The sequence below is a fragment of the Pteropus vampyrus genome, unplaced genomic scaffold (genome assembly GCF_000151845.1).
Source record: "Pteropus vampyrus isolate Shadow unplaced genomic scaffold, Pvam_2.0 Scaffold78, whole genome shotgun sequence".
Lineage (NCBI taxonomy): Eukaryota > Metazoa > Chordata > Mammalia > Chiroptera > Pteropodidae > Pteropus > Pteropus vampyrus.
In genome coordinates, this window is record NW_011888859.1 from 2,280,021 (window position 1) to 2,295,958 (window position 15,938).

Consider the following 15,938-nt stretch of genomic DNA (forward strand, 5'->3'; position numbering starts at 1 on the left):
GGGAGTCTAAACAGTGGGGTGGGGAAAACATTACTGGCTGCCCATTATAAGTTTTATCTACTGATTTGTCATCATGGATACGTGTGGGGCCTATTTTGGAAGACAGTCCACTTTTGTAAAAGAAACAATTGGTTCTTAGGGAGAACCCTAGAAATGGTTGTAAATAAGACAAAAACTTTGCAGTAGCCATGGTAACTCTGGGATAGAGGCCAATTACAAAATTACGTACATTTACACAAAAACTCAACTGAGGAATCAATAAGATGCTTAAATTTAATACAACGTAATATCAAGGCTCCAGAAAGAACCATTGTCATTGGTAAGGCAGATAGTGTTGAATGTTTTAACGTTCTCACATTATGATATCAGGTTCTCCTTTTTATTTTAACAGCTTCTACCTCAAATTTCCCAGTGCAAAAAAGGAATCAACATCCTTCAGGTTCTGAAAAAGAACTGGTAGGTTATTCTTTAAATGTTTCATTTTCCTCAGTCAAAATACCCTGGTAAAATAATACAGTTTTATTTAGTAGTAGTAGTAGTAGTCAACAATTTACAATTATGTCTGAAATACCTGGTTGATGCAGCACCGCCTGGGCTGGAAATTCAAGATCAGTAAGAAAGAGGCTCTGAGATTGAGGAGTCCTGACAGGTAAATAAGCACCTCATAGTGTTGCAATGAGAGCTAAAATAGAGGTTGCATATGGTGTTTCTTAGACACAGATGCAGTATCCATAAATTTGCATAAAACAATTGAGAAGGGCTTCACAGAGGAGGTAATGATTAAACTGGGTTGAACAATGAGCAGGTGTTTGCCAGATGGAGACTTGGACACAAGGGCATTCCAAGTAGGGGGAGGAAAGCGTGTTGAAGCTGGGAGTTGTAAAAGGCCTGATATAAATGTAGAATTAAATGGGCAAATCAGATATTTCAGGGTGGGATCAATAGATTAGGCAGTGAGGTGTGGTTACAGAGCAGTTTCGGTAAAACCATGAGGGGACCCAAATCTAGGTTATACCTTTTTAAAGATGATTTTGGCTTTCCATGCTTTATTTTCCTCATTCATAATGGGGATACTTAATACACAAAGTTTTGAAGCAAAGACTAAAAACTTATGACAGAAAGGAAAATTATTGCACATGCTTAATCAAATGTAAGGGCCAATTGGTTGCATATTACAATGACAATTCCAATTTTACCAAAAAGCTTTTTTCAACCCAAGGAAATAAAGACTCACGCCTTGCCATTATTATAAAACACTTTCTCATGTTACCTTACTACTTCCTCACGGCGGTTCTGTGAGTTGGGCAGGGGATTTGTTATGAATCATCCCCATTTTACTGAAGAGGAAACAGTCCCTGTGGTTGTCTTAGACAACACCCACACCTAACACATACCAGAGCTAGCACTGGAACTCGTGTCTTATGACTTCTTGTCTCATGCTCATTCTTGCTACGCAACGCTGCTTCTCCTCATATGAAAGAATTAATTGTGTATTTTACCCTTTAAGTTATTTACAAAAGTTGATTGCTCTTAGATGCTTGGAAAGGGCCAACCTATCACAAACCAGCGTATTGAGTCCAAATGCCCCTCTGTGGGCATCGTCCCACAGCTATCAGTCTGTGGTAAGTTTTTGCCCAGAGGACTGGATGTACAATAGATACTGGAGAAGAGCAACTTCGCAGTTCCCTGGAGTTGAGATTTCCAGGAAAGACTTGTGACAGAAGGTTCTGACAGCAGTGTCTGGAAGAGGAAATGAAGAAGCAATGCCAGCAGACCAGGTTTTGCTATTGCAAAGAGCCTCCCTGGGAAGGACAACTTGCTCCCATCAGCAAAAATGACTTTGGGGAGGAGGGAAGGAGACTAGCACTGATGCATTGCTTAGGAAAGACTACGAAGGGAAGACAAAGCCGCCAGAAGGTGGGGCCGTAACCATATGCCACCCGTAATTTCACACACGTATAAAAACGCAATTACAGTCAAAACTATGACTTACACCTTGTCTTTTTCATTTATACAGTTTGGTAAAACAACTTCGTTTTTGAATGGACTATGTGGGGATGGGAATGGTGGTAAGAAATTTGTCTGGAAATGTTATACGACACTTGTCTAAATAAAACATTGCCCCTATACATACTACCCCTACCTTTTTAAAAAAAATTAATTTTTCTTGGTGACATTGGTTAAAGAAATCCTGTATCATATGTCATAAAAGTATTTCATTTGGCTTAAGCTTTTATTTCATAAACTTGAATCTCTCAAAAGTAAAATAATCTATTAAAAATCTGCCCACTAGATGGCCATATTGCCTTTATAAATATAATGTCTTAATTAAATCAGTAAAACTGAAAAAGGTTCTGGGAGTAATTACCCTTATTTGGGAAAAAAAAAATCTATTCTTATATGTGTGTGGAGTTTTGATAAATGTATGTTCTAAGGAATTTGAAAAAAGTCATTTAATTTTTCTGTGAGTGAAATGATCAAATTCAAAGGGGATCATTTTAATCGTGAGAGGTGTGCATAATTACACCCATTTTTCCTTTTTGGTATTTAGAAAATGTTCTGGATACTCCCCAGCCCCAAATCATTTGATTTAGGAATACTTACATTTAAAAAAGGCAGGCATAATCCTATTAACACTGTAGCGATCTTTTTCAATAATAAATTATTTTGAACCCTAATGTCTCTTGCCAGGGGTAATATGGAACTTAGGTCATGTGTCCTTAGAACATATTAATTAGAAAAGGTTTTTAACTACCAAGAGGCAGGAAATGTGAGAGTGTATGTGTGTGTGAGTGTGTGTTTTAAAAGAGCCATTGTGAGAGTAGATTCTCCAAACTGTTTCAATTCCAGTTGGGTGGTATGTAAACATTAATTTTTTTCTTTCATTATTATTATTATTTTTTTGATGCATGGAAACCACAGACTAATCTCTTCATCTTCTTATATTCTCTCTCTGCACTACCAATTTCCCACCATCCATGCTTCTATGTGAAAAGATGGGTTTCAAAAATTCCCTTCTTATATTGGTATTAAATTATTTTTGTTTTTATTTTTCAATGTGTGGCAGTCGATATTATGTTACATTAATTACAGGTGTACAAAATAGTTAGACATTTATATAATTTATTGGTGTTAAATTTTTACTTCGGAGTCCAAGCCATATATTTAAAGTTTATCGACACACTGATTTGATTTAGACTGCCAACTGCATCAAGTTATTACAAGGTTGCAATCTGGGTCCACGATGTAAGCTTATGTTTAGTTAAATAACTAAAGCTTCATTTTTGGAATAAACAGGGTTTTTTTTTCTTAATATGAAGAGAATCACAGGACTGAATATTTAGATGCACTTTATATAATATACACCGAATATCAGAATCTTCTACTTCAGTTCTCAGGTTGAGTGGAATCCTATTTTAAGCTCTTCCTTCGAAGCAGTGTAATTTTCCCTGTAAGTCATAATTAAGTTAGTAGAAGCTTTTGTGGGAAAGCAAATATCTTGGATGTGAAAAGGCCAAATGGACTTCTATTTAGTTAGTAGACACTATTATTAAAATTGCATGTAACCATCCAAGTCTTTAAATGCATCAGTTAAGTTGGAGCTCAAGCTTCTGGTTTTTGTTAACATGTGTCCCTACCATAAAAAGCAGAATGAAAAAGTTAGAACTCTAGTAGTTGATACTCAGAAGACCAGCCGACAGATGCCAGGGTCACTTATCCATCCACCTATTCATTCTTCCCTTGGTATTTTCCAGTTACAGTGTATGTGAATATGTCTGAGATGAGGCAAGGAGCATGCCTGAGAACACTTATGATGGAAGGCAATGACCTTGATCTGTGGGAAACGTAACCCTGGTACATAATGAACTTACAGCACTCTGGGGATCCTAAGGCTGTGTGGTGCATGCTATAAAAATGCTGTGTTATACCTGTGTTGGTTAACATGCGAGCTGGGCAGAAATGGCCAGGGGTACAGAATGCAGAAACAGGTTCTGTTGCATTAACAACAACATGTTAATAGAACATGCTAAGCATGCAGTGGTCAAATCCTACAAAGTCTAGTAATTTCCTTTCAACCTGAGACTTATGAGGGGGTCAGAAATAATACTCAATAAAGGAATATTCAGGAGGCCTTAGAATGTACTGCACCCCAGAATGATTTACCTGTTATTAATCACATCTTATAGATGAAAAACCTGAGGCTCAGAGAGATTAAGTAACTTGCGGAAGGTGTCTCAGTGATATGTCATGAAACTAGGATGCATCCAGGTCTGTCTAAGTCCAATGCCATAGTTTCCTCTCATGCTGCTCTTGACAGTAGGCTTTGTATGAGGAAGACATGTTATTAGGATTTGTGTGTAATCTTTTAAATATGGCAAGACTTCATTTATTTAAAATGAGTTGCATCGAGTTATTATTCCAATTACTTATGGATTTGGTCAATTAAGATAGTTCTGTACATTTATATAATCTATGTTACGTTATACAAAAAGTAGCAATGGCAGAAACTTGCTCCCTTCTTAGGAAAAGCAGGATGAAAAAGTTATCCCAGGCATGAGATATACAGTAGTATATAGTATATTGATAGCTTAAAAAGACATGAATTTTATAGCACCAGAAATTGCAATATTTACATAACACAATTAAGCAGAATTTCTACACGATCACCTCCATATTCACAAGAAGTGAATTTTATTGTCTTAGCTGACAAAGAATAAGCAATTATTGAGTAATGTCCTAAAATAACAGGCAGATTTTAATAGGTCTACCACTCTTAGACTATGGAAAAAGTTAGCTAGGGCTAAAATAAATAATGAGTTTTAATGAGAGGGACACATATAAAGAATTAGTACTTATTTCAGTCAGATGTAGCACAGCTAAAACGTTTTATAGACAAGGTATAGGCAGCAAAATGTCATAATCTCATTTTTTGTATTATTTTTCATTTTGAGAGGCTGGGGGACAGTTCTTAAATATCAACTAGCTAGCTAAGAAATTTGGCCTGAGTTTGGAAAAGCTGAATTTTATATTGTTTTAGAAATTGAATAATTTGCTTTGATTAAGTCAAGAAGGGAACCCTAACGTCCTCAAATTGAACCTTGACCCCAAAAGACTGTGGTGCCTCAGAACCCTTGAAGAGGGGCACACTCATTTTCTCCATCAGCTGCTTTTTTCTGTGAATTCTTCCTCCTGGTGTACCTTAAGGAGAAACTCGATTCTCACTGAGTTCACTGATAGCCTTCCGGTTGGCCAGGTGACAAGGTGTTTTACAATTCTCATTGCATTGGACCTCCCTGGTGTATTTGAGACATCGGTCATGCCCATCTTTGTGAAACTCTGGACTCCCCTGGCTTCTGTGCCACCCCGATGCCGTGTTTGTATGTTCTTCTCTGTGCTCCCTGTTTGCAGTAATTCCACCGCTTTTTATTTAAGAATTGCTATTTCCTGAAGTTTCAGTCTAGCTCTTCACACTGGGCCATCATTCTCATCTCCTGTGTGCCACAGACCGATGACTCCCAGATTGTTATATCTAACAGAGAATTGCCCTTTCAGCTTCAAATTCATTTCCACAAATAACTCTTAGGTGCCTCCAATAGAGCAAGTCCAGCTCATCATCGTACCCTGGCTCAAACAGCCGCCTATTTTAGTGCCCTCTCATTTGATGGGATCGCCATCAACCCACCACCCAAGCAAGCAATTTTCCCTCCTCTTTTTCATCTATTGCAAATTCTTGACAGTACACCCTAAGTACTTCTTGAATCTATAATCTCGCCATTCCTTTTATTGCCCCTTTATTTTGGCAATAATAAATATACGAATTGACATAATATTTTCATCTATTTTCTTCACATCTTTCTTTCCACTGATGATCTAAACAATGCAATATGATACTCAGAAAAATATGCATTTACAGCAAACACAGTCAAAAAGAGTTCAATGGTATGCCTTCGATGGAAAAGGGTCAAAGCGTTCTAATTCTGGCAGTTTTCCAATAGATAGCACTCTGGTCATATGTAACACAGACTTGGCAGAAGAAACTTGAATACTAAGCTTATCTAGAGGGTAACCTGGGGAGTTAATACCAAATATTCATGTCTAGATTCGATTGCTTTATTGAGAATTTGTTCCCTGTAGAGGCAGGGAGAACCTGGTGAAAGCTAAGGAAGTACAACAGTATCAGGCAATAATAAATTATAATGCGTGAATTAACAAATACATGACATTCATTCATTAGGTCTGTAGTCCTGGTGTCCACTTTTTGGTTTTGTGTATATAGCCTGGGAAACCTGGGTTCATTTTGGTAGATACCTTTTGATTTCGTGATTTTAAAATTCATGTAAGTTATAGAAACTATTAAGGAAATTTACCTTTGCTATGGCGAGATGGAGTCTCAAAACTGTAGAATTCTTTGTAAGTGATATTTATGACGATCTGGTTACTAGTACTTTGGAAGTTCTGTGCAGCTAACTAACGTTCCCACGTGAGATGAATCAAATCTAGGTACAGAGGAGGCTCTGCTCACTGGTGCCTCAGATGAAATGGCCCACCTCGCCTGTGTGAGTAGATTTATTTCCAGGGGTGCTTTCTTTACCATGGAGCAGACATGGATTTGTTTTTCCTTTCAAAAAATATCCTCTGGCTTTTAAAGCATGCATCTTAGTATTTCCATTGGCAGAGGGCTAAAATGTGACAGCGTCAGAGGATAAAATAGGACATTATTTTTGCACTTTTGAATTATAGAGGCTGTGGTAACTCTTAAAAATGGAGGGAAAGGCAACCAAAAGCATGTTTATGAAGTGCTTAACATTTACTTAGATCTGTCCCATGGTCTGGGAACTCTGGGAACCAATGCGTTCAAAAGGGAGACAATTTTAGCTTTCACAGGGATAATTTACTAAATTCGCTGTGACCGATTTCTCCTGAGAAGAATGAAGGCTATTCGATGCGGGCCAAATCTTGTAGGCAGTACGCACTAGTGCATGAGTTTGCAAAGTGAGAAACTTTGGAAAGGGTTCCCATCGAATCTGGAAATGGAAAGCTCGGAAGTGTCATCTCAAAGCGGATAAAGCAATGGACTGGATATTAAGGGAGCTGCATGTTAGTCCCACTTCTACCACAAATGAGCTTAGTGACAGTAGGCAAGCCTTCAGTTTCCTTATCTGTAAAATCGGACACAGCGTTTTCCAAACATTAGTTTTTTAGTGAGGCCATTTTTTCTTCCAAACAAAAGCTTATACCTAGGTCTACTATGTAAAATAGCTAAGCACAGAACCACTCCCTTAGAAATAGAAAGTGGGGAGCCCAGGGCTATGGCCAGCAAAACTTGCTCCCTCGTCCCCCAGAATCATCCCCGCCCCCCCCCAACCACAAAGCAGCAGGAGAAGCCAGTGGGAACATTTAGAGAGATGGTAGCTGAAGTCTCATGAGTTCTAATTTTTTATGACTAAACATGGAAATCTGTCTTGCTTTATAGGACACCACCAGGAGCAATGAGGAATTAAAACAGGGATGGATTAGCACCTAAAGAGTTTATTTGAAAAAAAATAGCCCGGGTTATTTTAATATAACCTCTGATCTTAAGATGGGGATCGTAAGAATATTTGGAAATTAGCTTTGAGCTCGAAATAACTTTTGATAGCTCCACCTTTCTACCTCCTTTCTGAGGCACCTCGCTTTTGTGAGCACACAACAGTTTCTAATTTGCAACACACTTTCACACACGCCATCTCACATGCAAATGTCTGAATGACCTCACTGATTCATATTGTCCCAGTGATGGCAGTTTCATGAGGAGCCCACACATCTTTCAAAGGTTTTCTTCTCATATAGAAGAAGAAAGAGAGTTAACTCTCTGAAGAGTCGGGTCATTCTGCTTGAATCCCGATACAAGAGGAACATTAAGTTTTGAGCATGGCAACCTTGAACCTTCAGACAAGCAGTCTTGACATGGCTGTCTCTCCTCCTGGTGGGGAACTCCTTCCTCCTACGTAAAGAATGTGCAGAAGTATAGACTATTCATTTTATGGCCAAGACTCGGACTTCTGTGACTCATTTATATAACACAGGTTAAATGATCTAAACTCCCTTGTTTTCTCTTCTTGCAATGGAGGGCTGTGGGGATATAGGGGAGTCAGAGAGAGACGGATCTGAGGAAGGAAGTGGTTCCTTGACAGGGACAGAGAATAGATCAGCCTAATTAGTCATTCCTTTAAAAAAAAAATTTTCCTTTTTTAAAATTTCACTAAAATTATTGGAGTGACATTGGTTAATAAATAATAACACCATACTGTTATCTATGTCTGTGAGTTTTTTGTTTTTGTTGCTTTCGGTTTTATATCCCACATATGAGTGAAATAATATAGTCCTTAACTTCTTCCGTCTGACTTATTCTGCTTAGCATGAAATATCAAGGTCCATCCATGTTGTTGCATGTCGTGAAGTAAGCCCAAACTTTTTAGATTTATGAAGGAAATTGTGGAAATATTCAGCGGTTATGTATTTACTTTCTGTATCATCCTCCCAAAAGAAAGCATAGTGATAATTTTATAAAGATAAATTTAAAAATAGGAGAGGAGCTGATGATGGAATATGAATGAGAAATGCAAATTTGAGGGAAGCACTGTATTGTTAAAAAACCCATAACCTGTGAGGCATTTATATTTATCACTAGATAGAGAAATTTATTTTCCTAGCACTCTGTTTCCTTAAAAGGAGGTAAAATCAGCTACGTGACAACTTCTCCTATTTACAAAATGACAGTTACTTCATATTTTGATTTCTAACTTTTTTTCCCCCTCTAAATTACATTTTTTTAGTGTTTCTTTTTGTTCTGCTCCTTTGACCTCGCCTGGCAAATTTGAAAAACATTTCTTTCTTTCTTTTTTTTCTACTCTAATAAGCCTTTACAAGTTTTTTTTTTCCCCTAAACTCAAAAATACAAAAGTAATGATATTTTAAAAATGCTTGTGTAAAGGACATTTTCATTTACAATGAGATAACATAGTCATAATTAATAGCCTTCGTTCAGGACAGTTAACTTTCATTGTTTCCGTCAGGCTGTTTACATTTGAAATTACCTCTCATTTACCATATATAGAAGATGTGTAAATGTACAGATCATGCATTTTATGGCTTAGACCCAGGCACCCATGACTCACTGCTGCTAACACAGATCTCGACAATGATAATCTAGTCTAGAACTAAGAGAACACTCATCCAAGCACCACATATGTGGGGTCCAAATACACATCACCCTAAAGGTGTGGAAAGTTAACGCAACTTCCCAAAGCTGTGCTAGATCCACAGTCTGTGTTCTGTGACAATCTGATGCTCATGAGTTCATGCTGAATATTTTGTTTTTTAATGTGCACTTTACGAATTAATAAAAACACGTTCTTGCTAAATATGTTTGATAGCAAAGAAGTACATTGCAACAAAACTTCAGTACTCTATCTGTTACGGCGTTTTAATCCTGAAGCAATTCAAAAATAAATCTTGGTGGGTAAATAAAATCATATACTGATTACTGGAACATGGCACAGTACAAATGAGAAACAGAAGTATAATTCTCAGTACTGCGTAACAATGTATTTGTGATATTTTATACAGAATTTAAATAAAATGGCTTTCCTTTCCAACATATTTTATATTATATCCACGAGCTGATTTTTTTAAATAAACATTTTTCAAGCCAGCTCCTCTTTAAAGAGATTTTATTTTTCCAGTATGAAGTGTTCCCTAGCCCAGTGAGCTCTTATTAAAACGCATACTATGTCCAGGCAGTGTTTTTCAGCTCATCTATGTTTTGTTTCAACTAATGTTCACAACAACTGTATGAGGTAGGGATTCTTATTACTGTCATTTGACAGATGAGGAATCTGAGGACATTAAGTAACTTGCTGAAGGTCACACAGACAGTGATGGATGAGGACAAGATTTGAACCCAGGAAGTCTGACTTTAGAATCACCATATTAAGTCGCTACACTATGTTTCATGAATTAAGACGAAATCTTGATGATTTCCTTAGGAGCGATACAGAAAAAAAAAATTACTTAATTGTATTAAAATATATTCTCCCCTTAGAACTCTATTACCTCCGTCTGAAAGAGTTACGACTTAAGAATGAAAGAAAAGGATCAAATATAGTCGACATTCCCTAACAAAGAATCATCATGAGGGAAGCAATTGTGATAGTTATAAACACCACTTTAAGCCTTCTAAATTACTACAATATCCGACGTTTTCTGGGAATGAAGTTTTCTAGAAGGGTCAGAGCTTGTTGAACACCAAGGCTACCACTGTAGTATGACACATTTCATTTTCTGCTTTGGCCACAATGATAGGACATCAAGCCACCATATCAGAACGATAACCTTGATGGATGCTGGGAAATTGCAGGGATCATATATGGGAAGCTGAGTCAAGCACTTGGGCCTTTCTTTAGGGTTTTGAAATAGTTCGTGGAGATCCAGAAGACCACCGCTGATCCAGAAGATCCACTTGCGAACTGGGTTTTAAAGGACCCTGAAACATGGTTCTGTGGAAAGTTCCATTTAGTCTAGCATCCCCCTGAGGAATCTCATCTGCATATATGTGAGGACTCTGGGTCTTACTGATTTTCTTATTTGAGGGCATTTTGGGAATTTGAAACTGGAGCAGGTTTTCCGAAGTGCCTGAATCATGGACAAGACCTTAGGAATTAATTTTAACTCTTCATCATTTTGCCAATGAGGAAGCCAAAAAACAGATCACAACTTTGATGTCGCAGAGGCTGTGAGTGATAAAATCGCAAGGGAAAGCAGATCCTCTGGCTTTAAATTCAGAGTTTTTAATTAACCAAGTTGGCCTTCATACCCATCATAACCCCTGGCCATTACATCTGTTGACATGAGTCTGGCACTTCTTTTTCTGCCTTTGTCGGGATCTCTGACCGAGGCTGCCCCCCTGACCCATAGCTTTCTGACCCTGCGACTGGATGATCAACACCTTATGAAACACCATATAACGAAACACAACGCTGAATACTGCATATGGTACTACTATGTTAATGTTCTTTCACCTTTGGTAACACTGGAGCATATTGTTCATGTTTAATAAATATATAATCATAATCTAATTTTTACCCATATCTTTAAATTGCATGGATGAAGGAAAACATGGTATAAAATAATTTTTCATTCGTTACTATCAATTTAAAGTCAGATTATGAGGAAATATACTTTGCAGATAGAAATGATTTCATTAAGCCAATAATGGTCTCCAATAATTCCTACATGTAAAGAAGAAAAAAGACAGATTGAGAAGTTTGTACGATCCCAAGAACCTACATGCACGTTCACACTAGTTATTATGTAGCTCAGGTGCGGTGTCATACAGATAACAGGACACGTACCAAGAGCAGCTGCAGCAACAGCACCAACAAAAGCAACATGTGTTGTTGGGCCTCTGGCTTCCAGGTGCTTGAGACACAGCAGGTGTTCCTTCATTCTGTGACTGCTGCCTTTTTCGCATTTCAGCTACTGTAGTACCCGATTGGCTGAAAAAAGACAGAAAAGATAAGGTATGAAAAATTACAATAAAGATAAGTTGCCTGCGCATTTAGGAGAATATCCTAAAAACTTTGGGGACCAACTTCTATCATTATCTGCTACACAAAATTATAGTAACAATATTACCACATAATCAAAATCAGTTGGTAAGGTCAATATGATAAGCTTTGAAAACTTTTAACTTCCTTCTTTACCCAAGAATGATTACACCTGCTTCTCTGTATGAACATCATTAAATGATTATAGGGGGTATTTCTCGTTTCTCCGCTGATGTTTACAGTCAGTTTAATTGAGCTTTATAAATCATTGTAACTAAATAACGTTGTGAGGAAGATCAAGTTTGTTTTTAGGGCTCTCTCAGCTCCTTCTAAAACACTCAATCTCCATTTTGGCATTTCCGGCTCATGCTTCAGGGGCCTAATATCAAAAATATTGGCAAAATGCCTTATTCTCTGTTAGGTAACCTTTTTGCAAAGGCAGTGCCCTCCTTTTCCTTTACTGCCCCAACTTATTTTTATTTAGTAGAGAATTGTGAAAAAATAAAAAGTCATCCAATCCAGGAGAATTTCTTTGGTGGGATTTATATATCATGGCAGATCAGAAAAAATTGGAGTATAGGATGCCCTACTTATGACCTTACGAATCAGGCCAAATGGGTTGCTTCCTATTTATAAGCACGACCCTGATCTAGGATTTAGTTGAGGATAAAAAATAAAGTTTTATTTTAGTAGAAAAATATCATATTTTTGAAAAAATATATCTTTGATAAAGGAGTGAATTCTACTGAATGATTATTTTTGTAAATATGCAATGTACGTAAATCATATACATGTATGACCAGATATGTGACTCAGAGCAATACATATTAAAAACATAAAGTATTTCAGGTTATTTTGGCTTATGAGATCATACTTTAAAATTTTCATTTTTAGTTCTAAATACAATGATAGATATTTTTACAAAGATACTGTATTCTTGAAAATAAGGTAAGTATCTCTTTAGATCGGAAACAGACCAGAAAACCACAACGGTCAGTAAATTGGGCTAAAGCCACAGTCATTTTGTAATTCAGATAGAAAGAGAAAAGTGCAAGGGTTTTGTACTCCAGTTGGGTATGAAATGCTCCACTGTGAGCAGGGGAAGGCCTGATTCCAGGCTGCCTGCGTAAAATCAGGAGTTGTGGTCCCATTACTCATGAAATGATGCTGAAGAAACCGTACCATTCAATGCAGCTTTAGCGACAGGAGGGAGAGGATGCAGAGAAAGCCATTCAACCACTACCTAGGCCAGGCAGCCCCACAGGTTCAGTGCCTGAGTCAGGGACATCTCCAGACTACTGCTGGATGGGAGGGAATCCTGAGATGCTGGCCAAAAAGCTACTATGGGACACAGAGTCTCTGGGACCAGTGGAGACAGGTGAAAAGCACTGTATTACAAAGAGTTGTGGTAGAGTGAGAAATATACCTCCCACTCAGTGTGTTGCCTGAAAGCAAAAAATAAAAATCCAAACTAACACTAAAAAATGAAGAGCCAACTCAACAATCAAGAGATGAATACACCCCTGACCAAATCGATGCAAGTCATCTAAACAGAATCATCTAAAATTAGTTTAATAAGCATATGTTTAAGGTAAACGATGTAATAAAGGAAAGACTATAAGAGAACATTTATTTTATTCATATAAGAGAACAAGAAACTGTATACGCAAACATAGGCAAATATGAAACAGAAAGGTAGAAATGTAGAAACAAAAACACGTAGCCATTAAAAAGATTCAGATAGAATAATATCTTCCCAAAGAAATCCCAAAGAGTGATAGTGCCAGAGGACTGGCCCCAGAATTCGGCAAAAAAAAGATAAAAAGAAGAAACATAAAGGAGACAAGTACGGCAGTAATACTGAAAGGCTCCATGTGTCTAATGAGATTTTCATCACAAGGAAAGAATTAACTGATTGTCAGGGAAGTATTATTTTCAGGGAAGTTGGCTGAAAACTTTCCAGAATTGGAAGACAACAAAATGAAACAAAGTCTCACGTTGAAAGAACGTACTGAACAGAATTAATAAAATAAAAAAGAAAAGTAGAGCCACACTTATATGCATTATAATAAAACCACAGAACTCCAAGATAAAGAAATAAGCTGAATTACCTACAGAGGAGTAACATTTAACAACAGTAGCCTTCATGAGGAATGACAATGGGCCATGGAGTCATGTTTTCCAGGTGCTGAGGGAGGAAAGCTATCACCCACAAATTTACATTTAGCTAAACAAGAATTCAAGAGGGAAGCTGATGTATGACCTATAAACTGAGTTTATTACTCAAATCCTTGCTGGAATCTACTTTAGTCGGAAGAAAACAAAATCACAGGGAAGGAGTGGAATGTAAGAAGCAATTGCCCTGAAATTGCTAAAATATGATCCTGAGCTTAATTAATGACTAGCTGGAAAAAAAAAAACAAAATAAAACATGTTTCTAAATAAATAAATTTGACTACATAAATTAGGAAAATAGGGCACTTGCCCTATCCTTCCACTGACATTTTTGGGGAGGGGAGTATACATCGTAATGTCCCCATGTTGTTAAATCTGAGTCATTATACCATAGTTTTCTGGGCCTATCAGCATTTGACACAGCGATCACTCCATCTTCTTTGACATGATTTTTTCTCTTGCTTCTGGGCACCACACTCACCTGTTTGCTTTCAATCTCACTAGCCACTTCTCAGGCTATTCTGATATTTCCTTTTAATCTCCCTCACCTCCAAATATTGGATCGCCATAGTACTCCAACCTTAGAATTCTTTTCTCTATCCTTTATTGAACTCATTGAGATTTTTACTGGATTTTCCAGTTTCCAAATTTAGACGTCCAATAAAGGTGACTTTTTTCTGAACTCCGGACTCATATGTCTAACTACCTACTTGACATCAACACTTGGCTTTCTCAACTTGACATCTTAAACGTAACATGTTCTAATCTGACCCTCTTCTTTTCCCCTAAAAACCTGTTCCTCCCAGTTTTCCCACTTTCAGTAAGTGAAAAGCCTCATCTTTCTAATAATCCAGACCAAAACAACCTTTGGAGTCAACCTCGACTCCTCTGTTTCATTCAGGTTCCACATCAGCAGATCAGCAAATGTGAGACCCCATAACTGGTCTCCTCCTTCCCCTCTGTGTCTGCTAGTCTTCATTTCTTCCCAGTCCATTCTGTCGTTAGCACAATAGCCAAAGCGAGTCTTTTAAAACGTAAGTAGATGATTTCAGCAGAGAACCTTCCACCCAAATTCACTCTAAATCTTCCAGTGCCTTCCCATTTTACTCAGAGTAAAAGCCAACATTTTTGCAACGTGGTCTTTCGTGAAGCATCTTCGTTTATTTTGTTTGCTCCGTTTAACCATGATGGCCTCTTTGCTGCTCCTCAACCACTCCTGGTACAGTCACGTGTCAGAGCGTTTGCACTTGCTGTTCCACACTCAGGGCTTGACTCCTTCGGGTCTTTACTCACGTGTTCCAACCTCACTGAAATCTTCCCTGCTACCTTATTTAGCATCATGACTCCCTCCCTCCCAGCATGATCTATCACCCTGTCTCATTTAATTTGTCTCCATATTACATATCATTATTAGTCATACTGTAAGTTATACACATTTGTTTGTCTAACCAACTAGAAAATAAGTTCCATGAAGCTAAAGATTTTTTTTTTCTTCAGAAACACCACACACACACACACAACACACACACATACAAATACAAAGTAGCTTTATATCAGACAGAGATCTTAATCTCTATCCCAAAAATTTGTGGAAAGATTCAATAACTTCCTTGAGAACTGAATACCTTAATTTCCTCACTGTTAAATATTCAATTTTGAAAAATTCAGAAGGAAATGCCATTGTGGGTGTCCATTTATTCAGGCAATCTCTAGAGATGTTGAATCACCTTAAAGAGGTCCAAATATCATTCATTAGATTTGCAAGACCTTTTGCTGGCTGCTAAGTCATTTGGCTAGCTAGAGAAAAAAAAAATCACAGGAGAATGCCTGCTTTGTGCTTTTCTGATGTGATTGTGTGTGTGTGTGTGTGTGTGTGTGTGTGTGATAAACATCTTCCTTCTGGAAACAAAGTTACTACTCACTGATTTCTTTTGTGTAGGTTCCCATTACCATTTGGAGCAGGTTGCTTATTTTTCTGACTGATCTAGATGTCACAGAATACCAGCAAATTCAGTGTCTCAACTGTGTTTGGAGTTGAAACTTCTGGGCTGCCTGGCATACGACTATGTATAAGAAAGACAGTCTGCTCTCATATTTGGCCACATAGACGCATTGTCCAGAGAATCAGACACACAGAGCTGGGGAAAATAACCATCTAAGAGAGCTACTTAGTGA

General features: G+C 37.6%; 1 protein-coding gene across 4 annotated transcripts in view; it reads right to left on the reverse strand.

Annotated features, from left to right (window-relative positions):
* Nucleotides 1-15,938, reverse strand: part of RGS17 (regulator of G protein signaling 17) — an 83,687-nt gene that overhangs the window by 15,725 nt on the left and 52,024 nt on the right. For 3 of the 4 annotated variants that reach the window (XM_011362708.2, XM_011362706.2, XM_023532155.1), the window contains one exon: nucleotides 11,394-11,537. In XM_011362708.2, the coding sequence (XP_011361010.1) occupies nucleotides 11,394-11,512 (119 nt within the window). In that variant the 5' untranslated portion in view covers nucleotides 11,513-11,537. Of the gene's footprint in view, nucleotides 1-11,393; nucleotides 11,538-12,831; nucleotides 12,852-15,938 lie in introns of those variants that run through there. The other variant, XM_011362707.2, reaches the window with a different exon arrangement.